The sequence below is a fragment of the Neopelma chrysocephalum genome, unplaced genomic scaffold (genome assembly GCF_003984885.1).
Source record: "Neopelma chrysocephalum unplaced genomic scaffold, ASM398488v2 Primary Assembly neopelma1_97116, whole genome shotgun sequence".
Taxonomy (NCBI): Eukaryota; Metazoa; Chordata; class Aves; order Passeriformes; family Pipridae; genus Neopelma; species Neopelma chrysocephalum.
This window is the reverse complement of record NW_020925758.1, coordinates 3,605,378-3,633,105: the sequence shown is the minus strand read 5'-3', so window position 1 is coordinate 3,633,105 and position 27,728 is coordinate 3,605,378. Positions and strand designations below refer to the sequence as shown.

Genomic DNA, 27,728 nt, shown 5'->3' with positions numbered 1-27,728 from the left:
TTTTTTTTTTTTTGACAAGTGCTCTCTGTTGATGTCACGGCGTGACAACACTGGGGCAACGAGAAGACTGATTATTAAAGGCAGAAATAAATCACTCGGGGGATCAGCAGTGAGGAGGGAGAGCTGTGAGCTCGCCGTCAAACGCGTTTAGCTGAAACATCATTAATGGAATTCTTCGGTGTGGCGCCGGCCCTAAGCTAGAAATGCATTGTCATCATTCAAATTCATTTTGGAGGGCTCTCTCTCATCCCCCGTGGCAGGGTGCCATCATCCATACAGTTTAACAGGTGAAAAATGGGAGGGGGGGGAAAAGGGGGGAGCGGGGAGAAATCAACATCGAGTGGAAAAAACAGAGTTAAAGGGAGGGGAGGGGAGCGGGGAGGGGGGAAAAAGACAACGAAACGAGTGAAAATAATAAATTACAGATTATGATTTGAGTTGGTCTGAAAAAGGGATCCCTGCAGAGTAGAAGATGCTGCCTGAGGAGTGCGACGCGGCGGTGCCTCAGTGGACCTTGGACTCGGGCCAGTCGTACACGTCTGGCATGAAGGACTCGTACTCGTAGCTCCAGACCTTGGAGCGGATGTAGCGGTTCTTGTCCTCGGGCTCGGGGTAGTGGAAGGCCATGTTGTTGGCGTACAAAAACTCCATCACCTGGAAAAGCCAAACCCGCGCCGCTGCAGCGCCCGCGCTGTGCCCAGGGCTCGCACACACCCAGGAAAGAGAAACCTCAAAGCCTTTCTACAATTCTTGAATGCCTCGGCAGGGACCTGAAAGCCCGGTTCCGAAACTCAGAGGAGAATCATGGAATCATAGAATCAGCTGGGTTGGAAGGGACCTCCGAGATCATCCAGTCCAACCCTGGATCCAACCCCGCCGTGGTTCCCAGCCCATGGCACTGATGCCACATCCAGTCTTATCTTAAAAACCTCCAAGGATGGAGAATCCACCACTTCCCTGGGCAGCCCATTCCAATGGCTGATCACCCTCTCTGGAAAGAAATTCTTTCTAATATCCAACCTAAACCTCCCCTGGCACAGCTGAAGACCCCGAGCCCCCTTGTCCTACTGCTGGTTGCCTGGGAAAAGAGACCAACCCCCCCCTGGCTCCCCCCTCCTGTCAGGGAGTTGCAGAGAGTGAGGAGGTCTCCCCTGAGCCTCCTCTTCTCCAGGCTGAACAGCCCCAGCTCCCTCAGCCTCTCCTCACAGCACTTGTGCTCCAGTCCCTTCCCCAGCCTCGTTGCTCTCCTCTGGACCTGCTCCAGCCCCTCAATGTCCTTCCTGAGCTGAGGGGCCCAGAACTGGACACAGCACTCCAGGGGTGGCCTCACCAGCGCTGAGTCCAGGGGAAGAATCACATCCTTGGACCTGAAGGATTGCTTTGGCCCACCATCAACAAACTGAGTGTTTTTATGAGCATCTCTCCCCAAAGGCACAAAGAGCTGGGCTGTCTCGTGCCCAAGCACTCGTGTCCCAGGGGTCACACTGTGCAGTACAGGAGGTTAATGCACACACAAACCACCTCTAGTGCAGCCCACTCTCACGCTTCATACTCACCTTGACAGCAATATAAATAGAAACTTCCCTGATATTGGACAGTGGGGGGTAAAGTCTTCCCTGTGCGAGTTCTTCATCACTCAACTGTTCCGCCAGTGCCTGAGTTAGAAGAACAAACCAGCTTCATTTACTGCATCCCAAATGTGACCAACAGCACGCTGTAACACTCAGGAGAATCAAGCTGCAGTGCTCTTACTGCCAGAGTGCCCCCAAAGGCAGTCAAAACCCCCAAATTCTCCATCTGAGCCCACGTCAGCAAACCCTGATGGTTGAGCATTTAGCAAAGTAAGACCCTGGTTCTTTGGAGGACGAGTTCCCTGTAACTGTGGAAGCTACAGGAGCGTGACGTGCCTGCAGAACTGACCACCTCGTGTTTTTGGCAGTTTTTTACCATTGTGGAGGGATAAAACCAAGGGAAATCAAACATCAGACACAGCCTGCTCTGCTTCCACACTCACCTTGGCAGCCTGAAGGAAAACCTTGTCGCTGATGTGCCGGACACTGCTGAGGATCACAGCCAGAGCCACGCCTAAAATGAAATCATCATCATCACTTCACAGCGTGCAGCCTGCTCACGAGAAGCTGGCAGTCATCTAGAGTCATCTAGAACGTTATTTCTGAAAATATTTGCACGGACGCAACTCCAAGAGTTATTAACTCCCAAGAATTGTTAACATAACTTCAAGTGCACATTAACACTTATTCTCTCCTCCTCCCCCTCCCAAAAAAAAAAACCAACCAGGAAAACCCATAATGCAGCAGCTTTCAAAGCCTTTAATGGCACTCTTTTGCTCTCTTAGAAATGCTCAGCTGGGTGAGCTCACTGCGCCACACGTGGAGCTGCACACGCCTAACATCCATCCTGAACTGCTTTTCCTTCATTTTTATGAGTCCTCAGCTTTAACAGACGGCTACATCTCCTCACGCTGCTTCCCTAAACAGCCCTGGTCTTCAAGAGATTGAAAGAAGAGGGGTTTTATCCATCACCTGGGAAAATGTAAGCGTTGTTTCCCTGGCCGGGCTTGAAGGTCCTCCCGTCCTTCAGAGTCACCAGGTCGAAGGGGCTGCCACTGGCAAACAAGCAGCGGCCCTGCGGGACAGAGGGATACCCACACGGTCAGGCAGCTGCTAAAGAGCAATCTGGAAGCAGGAGACAAGCACACAGGTGGAGCTGTGCAGCTCTCTGAGGCAGGGGAGCCATTTATCTGTTTTACCACGCCCTGCTCATTAAGGCAGCAGCGACTTCGAGGAACCTCTCGGGCACAGAATGTTAAAACATTCTGATGTTAAAACATCTCTGAGTGCCAACCACACCCTCTCCGAATAAACGACCTCTTCCTCGAGCACTAAAACCCCCGAAAGGCAAAGCATCTCGACACTGAGTAACAGGTTTAATAACGTCGGTGTAAAACATTTAGGGCTCCCCGGGACCGCGGTGTTTGAGAACAGATTACCAAAGAAGCCAAAGGCTTGGGAGCCGTGTTTAAATGTCAGGGCATACCCATGACATTTCCTCCCTTTTTGAGAAGGGAGGAGAACGTATGGATTTTTAGAGAACAGAACAGAACACACAGAGGCTGAATACAGGTGCCACCTAGTGGAAAAAAAGGAATTAAAGAATAAAAGGTTAGCGATGGTGTATCTTCATATCCTTGCTGACTTCCTTGTTTGGCCTAAGATTTCACAGCAGCCAGGGTCAGGCTGTTCCCAAGGCCAGGACACACACGGGGGGTGACAGCCCTGATTCCTTAACTTGATTAGTTAAGTGACAAAATAAATAAAGTTGGAGATTTGCAGAGAATCACAGAATAGTTTGGGTTGGAAGGGCCCTCTGGAGATCATGTTGTCCATTTTCTAGGTAGTTACTGCATCCTGAAGGGAAAAATATATATTTTGAAGGGCAAACTATGGGTAGACTCAGTACATTTCAGAGAACTGAAAAGAACTATGAAAACAAACAGCAGAAGTGGAGAAAAGGTCAGAGGGACAGAAACATTACCAATTTTATATATAAGGACTGGAACCAAATCACACCTGTTCATTCACTGACCAGTAACATTTAGTTGTCCAAATAACCCATTTCTGTAAAAACTGCAAGCAAAAAATTAGGGTGATTCCCCCTCTAGCCCTGCTGCTGGCCTCCTCCAGCCAGAGGTGCCAGCAGTTTCTACATTTATTCATGCCAGACAAAGTCTTGGCTGCACAACTAACTCTTGTTTACTTGCTGTCCCAGATACTGGAATTTAATTTCGTGCACTGCAATGCTGCCCAACTCACTGTTCTGACTAATGCAGCATATCTGAGAGAGATCAAAACATCTTAATTTAAGAGTTTGTCCAGGGGAGGGAAGGGAGCTGGGGAAGGGTCTGGAGCAGCAGGAGCGGCTGAGGGAGCTGGGGGGGCTCAGCCTGGAGAAAAGGAGGCTCAGGGGGGACCTTCTGGCTCTCTGCAGCTCCCTGATGGATCCGGGGGGGAATTGGGCTCTGCTCCCAGGGAACAAGGCACAGGAGGAGAGGAAAAGGCCTCAAGTTGTGCCAGAGGAGGTTTAGATTGGATATTGGGGAGAATTCCTTCATGGAAAGGGCTGTCCAGCCCTGGCACAGCTGCCCAGGGTGGAGTCCCCATCCCTGGAGGGATTTAAAAGCCTTGTGGATGTGGCACTTGGGAACATGGGTTAGTGGTGGCCTTGGCAGTGCTGGGGAATGGTTGGACTCCGTGGTATTGGAGTTCTTTTCCAACCTGAGAATTCTGTGATTCTGCTGCTGGAAGATCCAGATTTTGTCCAGGGGCTGTTATTCCAGAGCTCACTCTGGCTTGCAAAAATCTCTGTAGCAGGAGTTCCCTCTGAACTGACATGGAAGAGAATCTGGGTGTCAAATGGAGACATGGAATTCTGCCCTTCCCGGTGTGACACTGACACTGCTGGGGCTGCAATGCTGGAAACTGAGCCACACCAGCAGAGGAAGAAGGAAGGAGTTTGCAGTTTCTCATCAAGACACAAGGAAAGAGCTCCACCCACCGATTTTCACACATGAGTCACCTGATTTGGGATCGTATTTAAAAAAAAAGAAAAGAAAAGAAAAGAAAAAAAAGAAGTTCTTTTCAAGAGCCCCAGCCCTGAAGCCTGAGGAGGGATCACAGCCAGCTGCAGCCTGCAGTGAAAAGGAAAGGCACCACCAGCCAGTTCAAAGCCTTACAGCCAGAGCTCTGCCTGCCCCCACCTCCTTCCCCTCGGGCTCCCTTCAGAGATGATTAGTTTTACATAAAAGCTCTGTGCAGAAGGACAGAAGACCTTCTTCTTTAAAGGCAGACCCAAGGTCTGGATGTGCTGTTAAGATAACAACACAGTTACTGAGAAAAAAACCACCCCAAACCCTCAACCTCCAAGCCCCCAAGGCCTTTGAGGCAAAGGTGCAGAGCGAGGTGTGTCTGTGCTTGGCTGGCTCACCTTGACATGTGGTGGTGCCCGTGCACAGGGCACAGATGCTGTGGGAGGGGACAGAGGCCACCACCTGCCCCCGGGGGAGGGCACAGGTCCCCGTGGGTCACCGTGAACGGCACAAGTTCTGACCCGCACGACTGAACTCCTGGACTGATGCAAGGACACCCCACCACCCGCTTTAAGGACTTTACTCAGCCATTACAGCACCTGCTGGTCGTTCTCTTAAAAGGCAGTAAAAAGATTTAGGCTGCTTCAAGCCTTGCAAAACGTCATCTGAAGGATCAGGGCCTCTTTTCAAACCACCTCCGTCCACTTTTCGCCAGGAGGCAAAGGACGATCTGTGTTACGATCTGTGTTACTGCAGCAGTAACGAAGCAACCCGAGCTCCTGGCCTCCCGGCAGTGAGCAAACAGTGCTGTCAGCCAGCAGCCCTGAGCATCACACACCTCTGTTAACGTGTATGCCTCCTCTGCCGTGCACTCAGCCTTCACCGTGGGGTTGCTCAGCGCGAATATGATGGGTCGCTCGTTGATGGCAGCCATGGCTTTGATCACCTCGTGGGAGAAGAGCCTCCCAGCCCCTGCCACTCCTGCAGAGGCACACAAAAACAGGATCAGTACCTCAGGGCAGGCTGCAGATGAAGCTCGTGTCACCCCTGGGATCTTCCCAGGGGCTGGAGGTGGAACACAGGCACTGCTGGGGGGCTGCCTGTACCTCGCAGTTTTCACAGGAGCGCCTAATTAATGTGTTCCAAGAGCCTGTTTTACACGATCTTTTGTACTGATGTAAGTGGGAATTACAGGTTCTCCACGGGTGATTCATCCCTGGGTGCTGGCAATGCACACCTGACACCGGTGTTTCTGACCACACCCAAACCCGGAGGTACAAACAGGCTAAAACGGTGTGTGTTTGCACGGTGGCTACAAGCTCCAGGGTAGCTAACTCAGCTAAAAAAACCCCACCTTTTATTTTCCGAGTAGATCTTGTGCAAAGGCAATTGCAGTCACACCGGGAAATACCTGTAATCTTATCTGTTTCCTGCAGGCAGGCACAGCTATAAATAAATACCTACAGGTGCCAGTGACCTGACAGGCATTGGGGTGATCTGCACCAAGGAACTGCTCCTTCAAGCCTTTCTGCCGGCAGAGAAGCTGACTGGGGGAAGGAAGGTCAGGAAAAAAAACACCCCAAACCAACTCGAGTTAGGGGACTGCAGAAAGCACGGTGTTTGTGGCTGCTCTCTGTTACCAAGGTGCAGGAGGAGCACTCGCTCTCCCCGGCACTGAGAGACAACAAGCAGAAAAATCGACCTCGCATTTTCATCTCATTTGCCCCGGCAGAAATGCAGATCGCTGCCACCAGCCTCCCTGGAGCCACGTTAGCAATTCAAAGGGCAGCAAACGACCTAAAATCACAGAAACAATAACCTCACTTACCGATGATGGCTGAAGGCCGGAGCACATTCACCGCCTCTACAAACGTCTTTGGTATCTGCTCTGGAGCCCGGTGTGTGAACGGCTCTTGGTTGGAATCTACCTTGTGTTCTCGGCCCTTTATGGGTGAAACATTGGTTATTTTTGTGAGAAGGACACGGGGAAAACCACTGGCCACCTGCACTGTGGTATTTCAAGGCACGGGCGCAGCCCTACCTGGACCAGCAAACCGTGTTTGTCAAACATCCATATCCTCCCGTAGGCCTCCTCGGCAGAAACACCACTTTCCATCATAGCCATAACAATGAGGTTTGCAATTCCCAGGGCAGCCTTGTGGACATAGAAGGACTCTGGTTTTTAACAAGTCACAAGAGAGGTCTGTCATCACAAACACAGATCCCCACAAGAATCCTTCAGCCCTGAGACACAGCGAACGCCTGCCAAAACGGGGGCAGGCTCCTGGGACAACAGCGACACATCTTCAAGCAAAAAAAAGCAGAGGGGCAGCTTTCCTGCTGTGCTCCTGTGCCTGCACCAGCTCAGGAGCCACAATGAAGCAGCCCAGCCAGGCAGCAAGAACGAGTCAGTGCTGCAGCCTGAAACCACAGAGCAGTGCTCTGTGCCCAGCTCCAAAAACTCCAGGCCTCCCTCTGTTCCTGCTGCCCAAGACAAAGGCCTTGCAGAGGGCAGAGAGGAGATGCTGAGGGCTGAGAGAAGAAAATGCTGGCTGGCACTGCTTCCCCCCCTGCGTCCCTTCTCTTGGCTCGCTGCACATGCTGCTGGGTCTGGCAGGAGAAGCAAGGCAGAGCTCACTGCAACACTGGCCAATTACCGCAATCAGGGCCTTTGGCTAATTAAGTTATTTTGTCAGCGCCACAGAAGCAATTGTGCTGATGTACCAGGAAGCACAGCCAGTGCTTCTCCTGACAGTGCTGCACCAGTAACTGCTGCCTGCTGCAAGCACACACTGACTTCACCTGCTGAGGAAAGCGCTGTGTACTTCTCTCCTGCGCTATTAAAATTAACAAGATGTTCTTAGTAAGCCATAACTTCGTGGTAATTTTCCCTCTGACTACACGCAAGACCCCGATACTTTTTTCAAGCCCGTGCAGGAAAACGAAAAACTTGAGTCCTTGCAAAGGTTAAAACACCTTTCACACAGTCCTGTTTTAAGGCAGTCCCTTCTGCTAATGTATTTCAGCTGGCCTCATATAAAAAGTTCTGCAATGAAACTCAGAGAACAAAAACCTCCACGAGTCCTACGGCATGAGAAAACGCACGGCTCAACCTGTGGTTGCTCCAGAGCCCTCAGGAGAACTCACCTCTCCTGCCCCAAGGAACAGCACTTTCTGCTCTGTAAGTGGTTTACCAGTGGCTTTCTGTGCTGCCAGCAGTCCTGCCAAGGCCACTGAGGCTGTCCCTGTAGAAGCAGTACCAACCTAAGGTGAGCAGAACAGACCTGCGTGGTTTCAGGGCAAAGGCTTCTGCACGTGCATTAAGGAACACAGAGGGTGTACCTTGGATGTCGTCATTGAAGGTGCAGTATTTCTCCCTGTATTTTCTCAAAAAACGGAAAGCGTTGTGGTTTCCAAAGTCTTCAAACTGGATAAGTGTGTTCTGGCCATACCTACAGAACATGGCAAACACTCTTATCTTGTTCTTATCTTATTCTTAGCGCCAGACACAGAAAGAAGAACAACCCATTTAAAAACAAATCCTTCACCTAATCAATTATCTCTGGAAACAGGATGCCCTCAGGCCTTCCACTTCTACAAACAGTCCTGTTTCAGTTCCGTGCCTGTTTAACAAAATAACTACAAGCAGCATGTTCTAGGTCACAGAGAAAAAAATCACTGCAAGGCCAGAAACACAGCCCTGTGTGTTCTGACTTGTTCCTCTCCTTATTCCTTAAGTGACTTGCTTCAAGGGCGGCGTGCTGGGGTCTTTCTGTGCCAGCAGTTCTGGCCACACTTCCCCTGCAGAGAACTCGTTGTCCTTACCTGTCTGTGATGGCTTCCATAAACTCATCAATCAGGTCATCGTAGACCTGCGAGCGATCCCTCTTCTGGTACAGGCCCATGTAAAACGGGTCTTTTAAGAGCGTCTGGAAAAAAAAAAAAAAAAAGGAACAAATCAAAGAGAGCGGCGGGATGAGTCACTTCCTCTGCAGGGTTCACGGGGGCACGTTTCACACCGAAGGTACTGCATTTATACAGCATCCTGTGATTTCGGCTGGCACTCGGGCTCGGTGATGGCTGCTCTTAAAAATGGAACAAATCAATACTGCAGCGAACAGTGAAGTGCTCTAATAAATCTCACTCGCATTTCCAGCTTCTTAAAAGCCAGGTCAAAAGCTGACTGCCTATTTCACAGGCCTGTTTCCAGCACTCCAGTCGCTTCCAAATGCACCGTTTCGGGGGCAGATTAACCGGCACTTTTCAGTCACTGATATGTAACTGCGGAGTGAATTCCACATCACTTACCCTTCACATGAAATATTTGGCTTTGTCTTAAACAGAGGTGCTCAAATAAAAACATCCCCTTGTGGCTCTGAACACTCTTAAATAAACACTTCTCACTTAGGGCAGGCAAAAGTTCAGTCAACTCACCGTGTTATCAGTCCCAACGTCGATGCACACTGGCAAGCATTTATCTGGATGTATTCCTGCACAGGCTGTATACAAACACAGTTTTCCTACTGGAATTCCCATCCCATACACTCCCAGGTCTCCCAGACCCAATATTCTTTCTCCGTCAGTGACGACAACAGCCTGGGGACAGGAAAAAACAAAAGCAAAAAAAGCAGGTGAAATGATATATCATCACCGAAATTTAGAAGGATTAAATCAACACCAGTTGTGGTTTTTTTCCAGGCAAAAACTCAGCTGTGTGTGCACAGTCAAACAAAGAACAGATTACAAGGAATATTTTACTTAAGGCAATGACTTAATTTACTTAAGGCTCAATGTTAGAATCTGCTACGCTCCTTTTTCTTTGCTGGCAGCCACTGCTCAGATCCCTGTGGAAGGACCCACAGGCGAGGATTACAGCCATGTGGAACTGCAGCCTTGTAGCCTGGGTTTAGGATTTCCACTTGCAAATCCAGACACCAATTAAGTTTGCAAAGTATAAGGTGAAGCTCACCTCGCCCTGTGGTTCTCGACCCAGCTGAGTGATACAGAACTTAATGGCAAAATCTGGGCCCTCATCTTGAGGACAAGATCACCTTTGTTTCCACAGTAAGCAAGACCTAGAGGTGCATTCCCCAACTTCATGAAGCAAAATAAAAAATCTGGCAAGCCTGGTTCTCATCATCACTGCCTCCTCAAACCAAAAAACTCACATTTAGAGTAAAACACTGCTTTTCAAGACATGCATTGTCTTCATGAGCTGCGTTTTGCCATCACCGTCAAAGAGACAAGGACGCACTATTTAATATTTACATTTCCATCAAACGCTAATAAATCTTGAAAAAAAACCTAAAATGAGATGAAATGACAGCTAGAAATGAAATTGCACAGCGGCGGTACCTTAACGTCGTTCTCCGGCCAGTTGTTCACAATTGACCTTATGTGGCCTCTGTCTGAGATGGAAATAAATAATCCTCTGGAAGAAAAAAAAGGGAAAAAAAGCAAGCAGAAATATTTCACCTTGCTTTGTAAAACTCAAGCGTCAAACAGGACAATTTCCTTGAAGTTAAAAGTGTTACGATCACCAGTATAAATCATCCGAAGGACAAATGTCTAACACAAAAGTCTGCTTGGCTGCTTTGAAACTCTTAAAGTAAGGACACTTTTCATGGTGCTACCTGGATTTTACACTACTACAGACATTCACCTTTCGGGGTTTATTCATCTCCAGGGCAAAACAGCTCTGGTGTTACCATCAACAGGACAGCACCCTCACTTTCCCCTGCAAGGATATGAGAAGGGAACATGGTCCTAAGCCTGGCTTCACCTTAGTGAAGCTCTACCACGACACTACACGGGGTGAGGGGAGGGGAAAGGAAGTCAAAAGGCCAGGAGGAGAGCTGTGGGAGCCACGGGAATGCAGGAGGGGAGGCAAAGGAGAGAGGTGAAGAGAAGTGTCTGTGCTTCTCCTGCTCAAGCAAGCCCCTTTGTCAGGAGGGAAGGAGGCACAAAAGGGTTGGCAGAGGTGGTTAACAGATAAATCACCAACACTTGGAACAAGCTGGTTGTTGGAAGGAAAGAAAGAGTTCCATCCTGAATTCCAGCCCATGCTGCTGCTCCTTGCACAGACAAGGAACATCTCAGCAAGGTGGGGGACAACTTTCAAGCTGATCTATAATGCACAGAGAGATGTAGAAGAGGGGGGGAGGGAAGTGTGTGAGAACCAAGACACATCTTTCATGTCCCCTGCCCCACATTAGGAGAAAACCCATGAGTTTCTTACTGCCTTTATCCCAGCAGCAGTGAAGGATCAGCCCTCCCTCCACACAGCACTAAAGCCCTCGAGCAACAGGGCTCCAGAAACACACTTAGAGTCGCAGTTGGAAATGAGCTGGAATGGCCGCCAGCCTGAGCTGGTTTCCCCAACACAGAGCCAGCGACACGAATATTTGTTCTGCAGCCACTGCTGAACCCAAACCAGACCCCAGCCAAGTGTGCTTACTGTGTCAGAACAACTGAAAGCTGACTCCTGGCAGCACAGCAGGCACATGATAATAAAATCATAACAAAAGCAGCAGCAGTATACATGGATGCACACATATAGACAGTTCTTACTTTGGTCTCCTGAAGATGTGTCCGTACTGGGAGCAGGCAAGGCCCACTGTTGGTGTGTACACAATTGGCATCAGCCGCTCAATATCATCCTGTAACACCCTGTAGAACAGTTTTTCATTTCTCTCCTGGATGCCCATGATATAGATGTACCTGTAATTAACCAAAACACCACTTACTGTTTCGTATTTAGGCTCGTTTAAAACTACGTGAGAAAAAACAACGAAAGCAAAAAAAAAACTTTCTTCATAAAATTCCTGCTCCTACTCGAGTCAGACTGAGAGCACTGAACAAGAGCTGGAAAAAAGAGAGCAGCAGTCCTAAAATGCTGAAATAAAAACACTGGGTGTGACATACCACGCACGCTAAAAAGTTAAAGCACAAACACACGATGTGGCAAAAGATAACCCCTGGATTTATTGCAGGATGCAGTTGGGAGTCTCATTACTGTTATAAGCAAAATTACCAGTGAAGGAATTTTTCATCCAGAAAACGTTTTAAGGTCCTGACAGTAAGGTCTTGGTAAAGCTAACACACACCTGAAACAATTTGACTCCTAACAGCAAGCTTGTTTTGAAGGACTTACCCAGGTGTGCAAATTAAACCTGAATTTTTGCAAATTTACACACCAATTCACTGTGCATCGATTTAGGTTGGGTCCTGCTGACCCAACAACACAAAGACAATGACTTGGCAGTTTGTCTCGGGCTACAGCCACTGGGCACCTGGCCAATACAGAGGGCACGACTGTTTCAGATCAGCAAGTGACAGGATGTGGGTTTAAGAGCCATCTTTCAGTTTTCACGAGAACAAAAGAGCTTTGATGTGGTCCAGTGAGCCTCAAACCACTCCAGCTCTCCTCTCCCCTCTGGCAGACTGTGTGTTTTTACATGGAGACAGACACTGGGCTTATGTGAGTGCAGCAACAGGGTGCTGAAAACACGCCTTTCTGAAAATAAAACAAATCAAAACCCTTCGCGTTTTGCTCCCCAAACCAGTGGGTGAAACAATAAGAGGAGGATACGGAAAAAACACAAGTGATGAGACTCAAAATTCTAAGCTTGTCATTCCCCCTTAGCAGGAGCTACTGAACGTGTAAAACACTGGTTTTCATGCCTCAAACCCTCAATTTACCTTCATTATTCACATTTTTCCAGCACGTGCCAGCTCCCCCTTCCTCCCCCCCCGGGAGTTCCGTGCTCTGACAACCTGCCACCTAATCTTACACATTACAGAAATACATACTGCGGGTTACAGGAAGGTTTTGCAGCTCTGTTAATAATCTGCACACATTCCTTTCTGTTATCTCACCACCATGGAATATTGGGGGAAAAAAAAAAGAAAAAAAGCCCTCCAACCTCATCCAGCCACATGGTAAAAGCAGCTTCCTGTGCTAAAGTGAAAAATAAACACCCCACCAACCGAAAAACCCAGCGGGGGCACGGGAAACTTTGGTTATCCCCAAGTTATTTCCATTTATATCCTTCTGTTTTATTCTTGTCTCCTGCATTCCCATTTACTCGCGCGACAGGACGAGGCCGGAGGAGCCGCTTACTTCTCCAAGGGGTCGGTCATTTTTGCCAAATTCTTGTGGAACCGTAAGGCTTGGATGTCCTGTGTCTCTATTTTAGGAGGTAGGAGCCCTTGCAGCCCGAGCATCTGCCGCTCGTGTAACGTAAAGGCCATTCCCTGAAAAGGAGAGGTGAGAAATAATTAGCAGCTCTTCCTCTGGTGTTTCTGGGAATACTCTTATCCACAGTGCTTTTTTCTCTCGTGGCAGGTGCCACAGCAGGCAGGGTCAGGGCGTGTTTGCCTCTTCTGGGGTGGGTCACCCAGTCTGGTCCCTACACAGATGCACTTAGCCCAGAGATTTTTATCTTAATTGCTCCATTTGCTGCTTTCTTGTGCATACTTTCACTAATACAGATAGATCCTAAAGTTACTGAGTCGCCCTAATGCTTCTATTAAGGCCACAGCTCAACCCAAATCCTTCGTTTTTGCTTAGGGATGGAACTAATCTACTTGTCCACTACCAAAAAAGCCTCATTTGTAGCAAATCAAGCTTTGGAAGAGCTAAACCGCAAAAAATTTCCCGTTCTCTGTTTCGGGGTGGATGAAGAGTTTTAACTCGTTGTTACTTAAATACTTAATTTGAATTATTTAATGATAACATTCAACAAAACAGGCTTTTTTAGTTAGCACACACAGCAGGCTGCAGGGAGGTACCTGCTGGTGGAGACTGACAGGGACCAGCAGCGAACTCCTGGCTGTAATTTTGGGAAATATTCCCTGATCCAAGCAAGGATTCACAGCCAGCCCTGCCCCAAACTGCTGACCCCGCTTCCCACAACAACTGGCCCCGCTTTTTAAGCCTGCAAATGATGAGCTCTTCCTTATTTCAGCTCGTCCAAGTGGGTCAAGCTCAGCGAGGGATTAAATCGATATCCGCGACAGACCGTGGGGGAGCTGGAAAACCCAGGGAAGCCTCTGCTGTGCCAAGGCTGTGCATCAACCTGTGAGGAAAAGGGGAACCTGGAAGGGAAGGGCTTGCTAATTGCAGTGCTCTGGGAGAGATGGAAAGGAGATGGAAGCAACATTTCCTTTGTTTACTAAAGCAGACATTAAAAAACACAGGGCGCAGACTCTTACTGCCAAAAAAAACCCCAACCAAAACATCCAAAAAAGCTTTCTAAGGTTTGTTTTATGCCTTGTAATTACATTCCAAGTGCCTCTTGCCATCAGTGAAGTCACAGGGAACAACCTGAGCTGGAAGGGATCCACAAGGATCATCGAGGTCCAGCTCCTGAAGGCACAGGGAAAAAAAAATCACTATTTTCCCACTTGATGATAAAAGACATAAATTCAGGTTAGAATATAAATATTTTCACACCTCTGCTTATTTGTGAACAGACTTTCACAGGCATTTGCAGAAAGCATGGCCATTAATGAAAAGTCTCTAATTCAGAATATATTCTTGGTGTAATTAATCACACTTGAGTGGTTTTCTAACCAATACAAATACTCTTCGGGGAAAAAAAAAATCCCATCATTAAAATAATAACTGTTTTTATATAATTATCCTCTCTGCTTATTTAAATCATATTAAATACCAGTTGTTTTGACTGCACTGATTTAAGCAGTCCACCTGCTTTTCTGTACTAATTCTATACTATGTCCTGAAGTAATAAAATTCTTGAAGAGTTAGAAAACAAGGGAAAAAAAAAAAAAGAACAAACCCCCCAGAACTTCCATGTTTCGCAAAAAGCACTTGCAATTACCTTCTTGCAGAAAACAACCTTAAGTTTTTAACCCTAAAATAAATTTGGGGTTTTTTTTTGCATTTATTTGTATTTCTGCCGACCTTCCAGGTAATAGATTTGACACCAAACACTGAATTCAATTTGTCCCTTTTTCTACTGGGTCAGTATCCTTTTTGTACCAGTAGTTACAAGTCATTTGCAAACCATTGTTTTCTTCCAATATAAATAAATTTCAGGTGATGGTTCACTCCTGAACCTTTTCCTCTTTCTGCTGGTTTGTTGGTTTTTTTTGGGTTTTTTTGGGTGGGTGTACCAGTGACTTCGACCACTTCAGTGATATTTTATTTCAGAAAACTTGAATAATCCAGCATTTCCAAATGAGAACACGACCAAGTAAACACCACTGGCAAGAGAAAAAAACCCCACAAACTGAATGCCACTTTTTTTTTTTAATATATATTGCAAAGGATCTTCTTTAGTTTCACTTCTGCATATACTATAAGAAATATTGATTCTGTGAACATAATGCATCTTCCCCTTTTCCTTATATACCCCCTAATTTGCTGCCATCAGCAGCTGGTGCCTTTTTAAAACCACCCTTTCCCGACACAAACTGTCTTTGCAGTGCAAGTGATTCAGGACACGAAGCTGAGCACAGCTGGCAAACATCTGAGACCTGCTGAACTGTTTGCTTCAGACACTGCAAAATACCAAAAAATGATGCCAAAATACTCACAATATTTAGAAGAGGGAGGAGAACAAGAAGTTTAGTCTCAGTGAGGCCACTGAAGTCAATAGTTCAGGGCATGTGAAAGGCCAGGATCCCCTCAGTGGTACCACGCTGGCTACATCATTTTGCTCTAAATGAGTTTAATATCTCACTTGCAAAACCCACTTGCTCCCAGTAAGAAAGCCTCAGGTCCCTCAAAAATAAAGCCTACCCCAATTTTTAATTTCCACTCTCAGCCACGTCACTGGAACGTGGCTTTGCCCTATTTCCCTACAGAGAGAAACCAATGACTTTAAACCCGTGAGGCTGGTGCCAAGCAGAACAGCAACCCACCTTTAATCAGTTTGCTGACATTCTGTTCCTGTCCACAGGCAACCTGGGTTGTCAGTGTATCTGGAGTTACAATAACATCAGGCACGGTGAATTTTTGGGTGGCAATAAGCACTTCCAGCCGTTTATTTACACGGCAGTTACACCTCACCACATTAAAAAGTGCTTTAACTTCTGCCCAGAGCTAACTCGGGAATCAGAATGACATCAGCCTCCACGGAAAAAATGTAATCCTTGTTCCAAGTGGAACAGAACATCAGCCCAGAGCAACAGCACTTGGGGTGTTCCATTCCATTCCATTCCATTCCTTCCAACACCTGCTGTATTCCATTCATTGCCTTTATCCGTGACCATCCTCCTGCTTCGGATTTGGGATTGCGGCTCGCTCCCCACACAGCACCTCAAAGGAGGGAGAATTTCCTTGAACCAGCGTGCCTGGGAGCTGTGGAATTACACATTTCCCATGCTTTTGCCTCCTCCTGTAAGCCTCAGCAAGCCTGGCAGAACCAGCCTCAGCGAATCGGGAGGACCTCAGCAATTCGCAGCGGTGGGACTGATGTTCTCAAAGGCCTTGAAGACCCCAGCACCTACTTAAGGCCCAAACTTCCTCCAGTTTTCCCTGGGATTACACACCTAAATTCTGTGGTGGTTTGGATTTAAGCCGCAGGGTCACCTTTTGGTTCCCATCGACCCCACAGTGCTGGGTGTCCTCTCCCTGAGCGCCCTGAGCGTGACAACTTTCACTTAGATTAGTCCCCTTAATCCTCTTTGCAGCTTGGCACAGACAAAGCAAGGAGGAAACCCAGCACACCTCAAAGCCCGCAGATGGATTAATTACCACACACACAGACAAATTTTACTGCAACAAAACCGACTGTTCTGTCACGAGAGGGGAAAAAGGGAGTGAAGTGACGTGTTGGCAGCGTTTTAGTTCAGGCAGAGGCTCACACTCGTGCCACCATCAACCCTCTGGCACTGGGACCTCATAGCAACTGGGCTCTATCACACAAAGCCAGCGCTGCTATAAATACCAGCACACACAAATTCTAGCTGCCTGCCTTGCGTGAAGGTAAACAGGAGACCTGAAACCTTTAAGCGTGATTTTTATAGCACCGCCCAGTAAGTTATTCTGAGAGGTTTCTAAGTAGCCAAGTACCAGGGGCGATAATTTTTTCCCCACCTGCGAGATCTTGCAGGCACATACACAGGAGGGGATAACTCTCATGGGTAACAAAAACCCCCATTAGAGGCCCCTGCGAAAAGGTTTAAATAAAGAATGTAACCAAAAATGCCGCTGTTTGGGAAAATGAGTTAGCCTGATTCACGGGGAAGATTTAACAAATGGTTTCCATGTAACTCCTGATCATTCTTAGAACTTATTCAGCAGTGCATCACAGCCTGTGAAGCAGCATCAAATCATAAACATTTTGAAAATAAAGTATATTTTACTGCTTCTCTTGACTTTGCTCCCTTTTCCCTAAATCACAAAGTTCACTATTGCACAAGATGCCTCCACTGATAATTAATAAAGCTCATTCACAAGAATCAAAGGTGTCCTTGTTATCTTGACCACAGATTCAAAGTTTCTCTGCGTTTATGAGGGCAGAGTGTGGAAATCTCATCTGATTTCCTTTCTCCTTCACTTTTTTAAACTCCATTTTATATCTTTATTCTCCCAGGAACAGCACAGCGTGTGCGCTGCAGGGTGTGGCTGACGCAGGGCAGCAATTTACTCCCTGCTGAACTGCGAAACAACCTGGACCTTCATCAGGTTGTTCACCCTTTGAACACCTCCATCTCTCTGCAGGCAAAGATATCACCAGCTCTTGCACCTCCTCTGTGCATGTGAAACCAGATGTAAATCACTCTGGCTGATGAACCACTCCCGGCTAACCCACAGCTGCCTCGTGGCTTCGACTAAAAGCATTCCCCCGCAAAAAAAGGGGGAAAAGTCAGAAAGAGAAAGCCTTTACGCAGCGCCAAGGAAGCCACTCGGCCTCTCTGGGGTTTGTTTTCCGTGGTTAGGGCAGAGCTGTGCGCTGCAAATCGTGAGCATGATTTGAAATGGCACCCCCTGAGGACCTCGGAGACGTCCCATCAAACCGCTGCTTTTCCAGCTCAGCAGAGGTCGTGGCTCTTGTTCTCCCTTAAATGGCATTAATCCTACGGCAAAAACACCGGGGCAGCTCCCTTCCTCCCTCCACCCACCACCCCAGCAGCTCACGAGCCCCGAGCAGAACAGCTGCTCCGCGTTAAAACGCGGTTCAGTGCCACCCACCACCTCTCGGCGCTCACGGCACCTCTCCAGGCAGGCGATAAAAGCTGGTTACAGATTAAACAGTTCCACCTTTCCACACTCAACTCCTTTTGAGAGCATGCAGATCTCAGGGGGGGGGCTGCTAAAAAAGCTGCAGGTGCGTGGCCACGCGACCTCCATCCAGCAATCCCTCCCACCTCCAAACACAAAACTGGTGGTGGGACTTTCGGGCTCTGTGTGTGTGTGTGTGTTTCTGTCAGTTTCCTGCCTTCTTGGACCTTTCTTTCCCGGCTGATCAGAAGCTGCCAGGAGTGTTTCAGCCACAAAGACAGCCACTGTGTGCATTTGCATCCCCACGTCCTGTTCATCCCCGTTTCCCCAGGAAGGCACATGGGCACCTGTGTGTTCTGCACCCTGGCTGCTGGACCCAGCTGACACAGCCCGAACCTAAAAAAGCATTAAAATAAATCAAACGTGTCAAAAACCAGGGGCAGCGGAAGGGGAAGAGAACATCTTGCTTTTAGATCTTCCAAGTTCACACAATCTCTTCTTCGCATCCTCTTGCCCTATCCCATTTATTTTGTCCAAACAGCTTTGACTTTGGGTTGAGGGAGCTTTTTTTTGTTGTTCGTTTGTCTTTTATTTCAAACTGGAAACGCTTCCCAGAAGCCAGTGAGGTCATGTACAGGTTTGTTAAGGAAAACGATTCTTTATACCAAGGTAAATCTATCACAGTTTCTGGAAGTATTCGGTAAGGCATGGATGAAAATAAATCGGGCTGAAAAACCTGGGAATGAACACAGACAATAATCTAACTGTTAATAATTTAACTGTTAATAATTTAAAAGCTAAGCAAAATGCAACATGTGAGAAGATGACCACCCGTAAGGAAGGTGGACACTAGGAAAATTCCTCAGGATCAGTCTGGGATTAATTTACCACCTGCGAGCCTCTCCTTTAAAATTTATTGTGCGTTTCCACGCGTGTGTGCTCAGGCACATGCACACATACAGATACACGTGGATGTGCGTGTTTGATGTGTTTAATGACCTAAAGATACCTGCTGAAGCTAAAAGTTTGAGAGGCATTGTCAGTACGGGAGAACAATGATTAACGAATTCAATAACGGGGGGAAGGGACAGCACCGAAGTCAGGGGTCACGTACCCATAAATCGTCTGTTCCGTGCTGCAAGAAGAAATGCTGGCCCATCTGAAGCATCACCACGATACAATAAAAATTTAATTGCCAGCACTAAACCAGTGAGGTTGTCCTAGCAGCATTCTGAATGCCCAACAAGCTCAAAGTGCTGCCTTGGCACTGCGGAGATCTCCAGCAGAACAGAAGGTCCCGGAGGCAATTAACTGTAATCTGAACCCCTGCCAGGGAGCAGAAATCAAACATCATGGAAGACTGTAAAGCAGACATGGATGCCAGCGAGAGTTACAGTAGATTCTGCAATTGTCTGGCTGCAGCAGTGACTGGCAGGAGCTCGTGGCCCCTTCTGAGCCACCCCGACAACAAACCGGCCTTCCAACACACAGCCCAGCCCGGCTGATGGAGCAAAAGGCAGGCAAGGATGGGCAAGAAAAGTCAAAAAGAATGAGGAAAGCCTAGTCCAGTGGCAAAGGACAGGAGCAGATTAATCTGCACAAGGGGAAGGGCTGCTCCACCCTGCAGCCCTTTGTTTTAGGGCCCACGTGTATCGGGGGAGACCAAGTGTCCTGTGGAGCTGACAGAGCACTGTAAAAATGAAACACGGGCAGATAAAACACGAGCCATTAAATGATGATCTCAACAAGCTGCCAGCAAGAGATAAAACCCTTTATCTGTGTCTGCATGTAGATTATATATATATATACATATATACACTCACGTGAGGCACTGTGGGCAAGAATAGCACAAGGGGTAAAGTACCTGCTGTGTTTAATAAATCATTTATTTCTCTGCTGAATATCCAAAATGCATTTCTGTACAGATACTGCATCCTGCATCAAGCAGCATCACTTAACGAGCTTACAGGTCCATTCCAGCAGGCATCAGCAGTAATGACAGACTGATGCAACACAGCCAAACTAATGCAGAATGGATTTTCCCTCCCACAAGTATAAATTCTTGGAGACGACAAAAGAGTTTCAAAAATCAATTGTTATCAACAAGAAGCTCTCTGTTCTTCCCTCCTCCCCCACCAAAAAAAAAAAAAAATTAAAAAAAAAATATATTGCATTGCGTTCAGTCCACCAGAGAATTCCAGGGTCAAAAAAAATTAAAAAATAGAAGGATATTTTCACTAGAAAACCAGTAAGAAATGACCTATTGTTCTTGTTTCTGAACACTGTTGCATAATCATCATTTGGAAAAGCTTACAGGGGTTGAAGTAATTTCCACTGGCATGTCAAAAGTGTTTATAGCTCGGAAAGTCTCGAGATAATCTGATCTCGACAAATCACAACAATCTACTGTTTTCTCCTTCCCTGACACAGCAATCCCAATTTCACTTCTCCAGTCAGCCAGCCTCCAGCTTCCAGAGCTCTGCCTCTCTCTCTTCAGGCAACCTGGATTCGTGCAGTATTGAGGCTGCACTCTACTGTCCCCGGGGAAAAAAGGGAAGGGGGAAAAAGAGAGAAGGGGGGGAAAGAGAGAAAGGGAGGAAGGTTTTGCTGTGCAGAGGAAAGAGTCTGGCTTCTACAGCTCCATTGCTCAGGAAATGCCCTCTGAGAGGCAGGTGGATTTGACACCTCTCCTGACCACTTTAGACACCTTGGATCAGCCACCAAAACCACCTGATTTCTTACCACTTTTAATTTTTGCACATTGATAAGTTTCAAGGTTCCCGAAGGCCAGGAAAAAAAAAAAGGAGATTGGAGATGGGCTTGTGGGAACAGGAGCATTTTTGTGAAGGGAAAAAAAACCCCAAAAGCTGCTTTCTTAGAAGTTCATCCCAATGCATGGAACTAACATGATATCTCTGCCTCCCAGTTAGCTCCATTCAAGGTTTATTTTTAGATGCTCAGTCAGACTCTGCACAGGGATGTTCCTTAGTAATACAGCTCAGTCCTAACCCCCCAGTCTTCCGGGAAAAAGCCAGGACTAGGGGAGACAGGCTAACACTTCCTATCACCACCAAGACTGAGTTCAGCACTAACTTCCACGAACTATGAAGTAAGACTCCCTGTCAGATAAAGCTTGACTTCAATTCAACCAGGCCGAAGAAACAAGCCAGTAATCAGCAAGCACCAGGTGGCACAGGGAAGCGGGAGTGCTGACTGCATTAAGACAAAGCACACCAGGGGAAGCACAGGCTGGCAGAAGCAGAAGTGTCACCTTGTACTGCAGGTGCCCAGGCAGTAAACTCGAAATGATCACTGACTCCTCCATCCTCCGCACCTCTCCTTTTTTTTTTATGTCCCAGAGCTCTAACCCCGGGACAAGGTCCGTGGGGCTACGAGCAGATGAAAGATAAGACACTGGAAAACGGCAGGCTACCAAAACCGACCTTGTTTGTCCGTGGGTTCAGCATCAGTGGCTTCCCCTTCTCCTTCATGTGGATGCCGCGGCGCGCCATCGCGCACGGGGCGGCGGCTGCTCTCAGTCGGGAGAACATCTCCTGCTCCTGTGCTGCACCTGGGGGGGGGAGAGAGGGAAACAGAACCGCTCAGAAATCACACACACAGGCAGCAGGAGGCCCCATCTGTCGTGAAAGAAACAGGCACGTGCTAAACAAGACCCTTCGACGGCGCGGAAATAACAACCGAAAATCGCCCCCCCCCCCCCCGGGAGGTTTTGGGAAGGTGAGGGCACAGGGGAGAGGGGAGAGAGCATACGGGGATACTGATGGGAGCCAGCACGGTGTTGTGGGCAGCAGTCAGGCACTCAGCACTCGCTGGGTGTTGCCTTACACCATAAACCCGGGGGCAGAACTATTAACCGTCCGCGGTGACCCGTGGGGCTGGCACCGCTGCAAATGCCAGGGAGGACACAACGACTCGGGCGAGGGCGGCCCGAAAACTCGGGCTGAGAGGTTCCCTGGCAGCTTCCTAACAACGAGATCTCACGGCCTGGACAACAGGAAGGAAAGAAACTACGCCTGTTAGCGTATTAAGGCTGGATTAGGACGAAACGCAGAATTAAAACGGCCAAAAGAACACCACTGAGCTCCGGGTTCCAGGCTTAGGCTTTTACAATTCCAAACATAAAAAAAAAAAAAAAAAGGTTGTTTTCAGGGAGAATGTATCCCTTTCAATAAAGGGAATGTCTCCCTAACAAAGTAAAAAAATCTGTCAGAACCACTCAAAAGCTTAGTTCTAGTCTTGCCAGGTTACGGCAACTCTTGAACCCACTTTATCCACCCATTAACTGCAAACTCTTTGGAGCAGAAATTACCACTTAGTACATGCTTTTATAACTCAGGTAACGTGAACTGGACCCATCTCTCAAAGGTTATTTCGCCAAGACAGAGGGACAACAGCAACCACAGGACCGTGGTCTGCACAAAGACATTAAGAGGCCAGAAAGGACAGCAAAGAACCAGGATCAGGGAACCTCTCCAGGGCAGCTGGTGCCCCCTCCAAGACTCAGGCAGAGGACAGTAAAGCAGGTTATGAGACATTTTTTAAGGAATGAAATGATGCATGGTTTGGATTTTTAATTTCTTCCAGATGGGAGACAAAATTGGATTAAGGAACAAAACTTCATTATCTCAAATGCAGCCTGAATACTTTAGAAGACCTTCCTATAATCAAATTTACACATAATCAGCTTTTAAGAGGGCAGACTGGTCTTGCAAGTTACAGTCTGAGGGTTTTCTTAGAAATCTTTCCAAGCATTAAAAAAATATGCAAACATTTAATACTTCTCATCATCAGTTACGACCGAGTTTCTCTTCTACCCATTACCAGAGAAGCAGCTCTGACATTCAGAAGAAACCCTTTCTCTCATCCTGTGCTTGTTTTGTTTAGGCTGTGCCCAAAACCTGCGTGTTCAGTTGTTTTGTGGCAAAGACCACAAATTTACTGTGCCCTGCCAGCACTACAAACAACTGCTGCCTTTCATGTGGTCCTTCCTCCCCAAACCAGCCAGCGGTGGACCAAGCACAGCTGGTCTGCCGGGACTCAGGGCAGCTGAAAATCGGGATCAGATAAGGGGAAAATTAATTCTGTTGCTGCAAAACAAGCGGCCTTTAGGAACGACAAATTCGGTTTTAGCCGGTTTTAGTCCCGGTTGCTCATTTGCCATCGTTACACAGTCGTGGGTCCACCTCCTTCTGCGCATGGTCTGTGATTCCAGAGCCACAGCAAACCCCATCCCACAATCCCATCAGCCTGGTGCCAGGGTGGCTTCGATCAATGAGCAGATACCTTAAACAAGGAATTAAAAAGCAGGACAAACACCGCACCTTATCTTACTCCAATTAAATCTAAATCACTTCACTGCAATTAACGAGCATTTAAGAACCAAACAAGATTGTGGCCCAGATTTCTCCTACCTTGACCAATTAACTCTCTAATCAACGAGACAGAGAGGAAAAGACTTCAGGGGTGTGATACAAATCTTCCTTTCTTCTCTGCTGTCTGAGAGAGGAGACTGGATCCTTCCTGAGGTGTCACATCACCTAAAATGATTCTCTTGGTGGAGGTATCTCAGATACATAGAGCAAGTGGGAGAATCAAGTTTCATTTTCCACTTAGCCCCTCTGTTTAGATCCAAGAGATATGATCCCAGTTGATTCATATCCAGCACTAAACCTGACTGGTTATTCTCCTTCCCTGGCTCTTCTAATCATTCCGTGTTTCTGTTTCATCTCCCACCTTGCACATCTCCTCCAACTCCTTCTGTCAAAGGCTTTCAAAACTGTTTTCGCAAGAACCTGCCTCCAAAACTCACCCTGAAACCAGAAGCAAGCAATCCTTCCCCATCCTCTGTCCATGCTCCTGTGTAGGAGTCCCAGGAGCTCTGCATGCACGACCATGGCCCTCCCTGACACTTCCAGGGATCCAGGGGCAGCTTCTATGGGAAACCCGTGCCGGGGCCTCACCACCCTCACAGCCAGGAATTCCTTCCCAATTTCCCATCTAACCCTGCCCTCTGGCAGTGGGAAGCCATTCCCCCTGTCCTGTCCCTCCATCCCTTGTCCCAAGTCCCTCTCCAGCTCTCCTGGAGCCCCTTCAGGCCCTGGAAGGGGCTCTCAGGTCTCCCTGGAGCCTTCTCTTCTCCAGGTGAACATTCCCAGCTGTCCCAGCCTGGCTCCAGAGCAGAGGGGCTCCAGCCCTTGGAGCATCTCCGTGGGGGAAGGACCTCGACTGAGGGAAACAGAGGGGTTGAAATGATGTGAAAACACACACAGAGGAACGAGGTTGTGCAATGTCCTGCGAGGAGGAATCAGGAGGAAAGCAGCGGAATCGAAAGGGGAATGAAATTCCTCCACAAAGATGTGTCAGCACAACCAGGGCAAGGACCTCTCTTCTCCCTCCAGCACTTGGCAAGGCTGAGGACTAAACAAGACCGTGGTGCACCTCTAGACTGAATCCACTACAACTGGTTATTTCTGACTTACTACTAAGTACACGCTGCGCCACAATTTAAGGGAAATAAATCCCTCAGCATATCAGATCACAGCTCTCTGCTGTGCCTTATCAGGAGGCATCTGCCCCGGGTCAGACTAATTACCAATATGCACAAGTGCCCTTATCTGGGGAGCAAACGTTTTGCTGGTGCAATTATAGATTCGTTAAGGGAATTTTAAGGGAAAGGTTCACCATGTTCTTAAGAGGTCCAATTACGCTGCTCCCAGAGTCAGGAAGCCCAAGTGTCAATTAAAGCAAGGTCTGCTTCAATTACTGCACGGGCTGCCTGACCTGTGGATCCTACCTGACTGCTCAGGGTGTCCCTCAGTGGACAGCAACCTGTGCTGGGTGACTGTGCAGCCTTCCTTCAGTCTGAAGGGCGGGCGAGCACAAATGCGGTTCAAGCGCTCCTGAAACCCCGTGTCAATAAAGAGTTCCAGCCCTCCTTTCATGTACAGAAATTAACAAGGCCCCTGTGCCACCAGGAGCTTTTTTTTTTCTTCCTGAAACTACCAACTCAAGGCTACAGAGGCCCCACAGGGTTTCCAATCCTTCAGGCCTCCACTGCTGCAGGTTTTTTAAGACATTTTCTCTTAGGTACCCACAGCAGCCCATCCAGTGAGTCTGGTGTGGATGCACCACTGCACTCTACTGTCTTTTTTTTTTTAATAAACAGACAAGCCTTGCCTGCCCAAGCATGACACAAACCAGGCACACACTAGCTGGCTTCATCACCTCAGCAGTGATAAAGCAGTCTAAAATTATCACATTAGGCAAGCACCAACTATAAACCTGTCTCCCCAAGGGAACTTTTACTCCAAGCAGCCTTTCCTGCACCCACCACCCTGCAGTGGGTCAAGGGGACACCTCTGTTTTGCAGCAGGAGCATCCCAGGAGGAAGGGGCAGAGGGACAAGGATGGGGATGTGGTTCTGTGCAGCAGCTCAGCACCTCTGGCTCCCTGAGCTGACCAGATGCTGCTGCTGTTGAGGGAAGTTTTCAGGTTCTCTTCAGCAAAGTCCTGAGCAACCACCTTAAAGGACGTTTCTAAGGCACCTTGAGATCTGCAGATTAAAAGGAACAGTCATATGGGGAGGAGACACTAATAAACTGTTCAGCAGCAGTAAGTGGGTTATTTTGGAAGCAGATCTTTAACAAACTCAAATTGCTTTTCTTCCCTTTTGTCCTGAAGGCAACCAGTTCAACTAGGAGAAAGAGTCAGATGTAGAGCACTTAAGTAGAATAATCAAGTTCACAACTTGAGGCTTGAAACAATTCAGCAAATAAAGCCCACTTAGGTGAATTCAAACGAAAATAATTTCAGAACACCTTTCTAAAAAGAGTATATGTGAATCACTTAACTCACAATGTCAGAAAACCCCTTAACACAAACAGAAAGTAGGGCTGAATTATTTATTATTCATGCCTTGGTTCATAACAGAACCAAACCACATCAAAGAGCTATATTTTTATACATTAATGGACCTGACCTAAATATTCTGGTTCTTAAGAATCATGAAGTCCATTGTCTTTCACTGTGGAAACTGCAGCAGCAGCATTTTTGGCCCAGTCTGACAAGCAGATGTATTCAAATTCTTGACTTTATTCCATTTGTGTAACTGGGAGGGCTACTGGTAGTAAAGGTAAGGACATCAACATATGCAGGACAAAGGCCTTATCCTGGAAAACCCTCAAAAATACTGCAGGAATAAACAGAAAGCTACTGATGCTTTATTCTGGAGAACTGGTGCATCTCTGTGTTAGAGCTGTTCAGCTCAGAAACACAGATTTTTTTTTTTTTTTTGGATACAAGCTGAGAGAGATGGACAAGGATGTTCCCAACAACAGCTGCACTTACAAAAGGGAATTCTTCCTGGAAGAACAACCGAGCAACAAGCACAAAGAAACCGAGCTGCTTGCTAATTCAGGGACAATCTGGCGAACCATCAGCCTGCCAACCACCTAGAAATGTCAGTGTGCACTAGTCGGGACTTAAAAAAAGAAAAACCCTGCTTAAATTACAGAGAAACCTGAATAACTATCCGGCAACAGCAAAACTGCTCCTTCTGCTGCAGCGGAGGTGCTGGCACCGCTAGTAAAGATGAAAATTCAATTAGTACTCACTCAAGCCCGGCACACTACCACGCACTTTGACAGCTTCTCCCTTGGTTTGCAGGAGGAAAAAAGCTCCAAACCTCGCCTGCACTCACGTTGCTGGCTCACAAGGCTTATCAGAAGTTTTGTCCTGCGACTGCGACGCGCAAATTCTCTTTTAAAACACGAGCCCGGGCTGAATTTTTTTTTGCAGATCGTATCACGTCTAAATAGCACATTAGACACCGCTGGGTGCACACACAGAGACACACAGACATACACACGGGGCACTTGCAGAGCTCCATGTGCTGCCCAGCACCTTCCACTTGCCCGCATGGAAATGCTGTTCGGTACTTAGTGGAATTAAGGGCACAAAATAATCAATATCAGGTGATAATAATCAATATCAGGGGACGCTAAATAACCAATATTTAGTGGGTTTGGTTGGTTGGTTGGTTGCGAGAGGGTCCTTTTTCCGTCGGCCCTTTATCAGTAAGTTTTTTTTTGTTGTTTGGGGTTCTCTTTCCTGTTGGTTAAGGCATCCTTGCCACGACACCACACCCCGGGTGCCTCGTACTCATCAGCAGCTTTTTTTAACGTTTCGGCGCAGCGAGGCCACGAGGTACCAGCATGTCCAGCCACCGCCGCCTCTTTGTCAAAGAGCAGCCGAGGAGAGGCCAAACCCAAACACCGGCTCTGAAAATACCAGGCGACGGCGTTTCCTCCTCCTCCTCCCCCTCCTCCTCCTCCCAGGCCGCAGCAGCTGCTCTGCCCCTGCCCAACTTTCGCTTGTCCAGGGGCCACGGGGAGGTCAGGGCGGGCCGGGGACACGCCGTGACCGCCCCCCCCCGGCCCGGGGCAGCCCCCCCGGCGGCTCGGTTCTGGTTTTGTCACCGCTCTGACAGGGGTAAAACACGGCCCCGCACCTGCTGCCGGGCCCAGGGCTGCCCCCCGCCGCAGGCCGAGCCTCGGCGCCTCGCACCCGCCGTGCTGCTGCTGCCTCGGCACGACCCTCGCGGGCCCCGGTGTGTGTGTGGGGGACACACGGAGCATCCCGGGCGGGTCCATCCCCTCCCCGCGCCCGGGCGGCCTCCAAGCGCCTCAGGACGCCCTTAAGACACGGGTTTGTTAAGGACACAGAGGCCTGCGGTGCGCCGCCGCCGCAGCCGTGAAATTGTTTACCAGAACGGGATCTACCTCGTCCTCCTGCGGCTGCTGCCCGCTGAGCGATGCCGGCCGGCGACCTGTTCCTATCGAGAACAGCCGGAGCTGCGCCCGCCGCGGAACCCGCCACTGAATGGAGCTCACACGGAGGCGCCGCGGA

At 48.2% G+C, this 27,728-nt stretch overlaps 1 protein-coding gene across 2 annotated transcripts; it reads right to left on the bottom strand.

Moving 5' to 3' along the window:
• On the bottom strand, positions 1-27,728 carry ME2 (malic enzyme 2). Of its 2 annotated transcripts, none has more exons than XM_027671648.1 (16): positions 27,602-27,728; positions 21,245-21,372; positions 12,729-12,862; positions 11,177-11,326; positions 9,962-10,037; positions 9,041-9,202; positions 8,432-8,535; positions 7,949-8,058; positions 7,754-7,851; positions 6,648-6,761; positions 6,435-6,549; positions 5,445-5,587; positions 2,544-2,646; positions 2,015-2,085; positions 1,557-1,655; positions 1-654 (listed from the first exon to the last, which is right to left on the bottom strand). In XM_027671648.1, exons 2-16 carry the CDS (start codon positions 21,350-21,352, stop codon positions 505-507), a joined length of 1,737 nt encoding a protein of 578 aa, XP_027527449.1. In that variant the 5' UTR covers positions 21,353-21,372; positions 27,602-27,728; the 3' UTR covers positions 1-504. The 2 variants fall into 2 exon arrangements, with proteins under 2 accessions (XP_027527449.1, XP_027527450.1); XM_027671649.1 differs by lacking the exon at positions 27,602-27,728 and adding an exon at positions 23,234-23,346.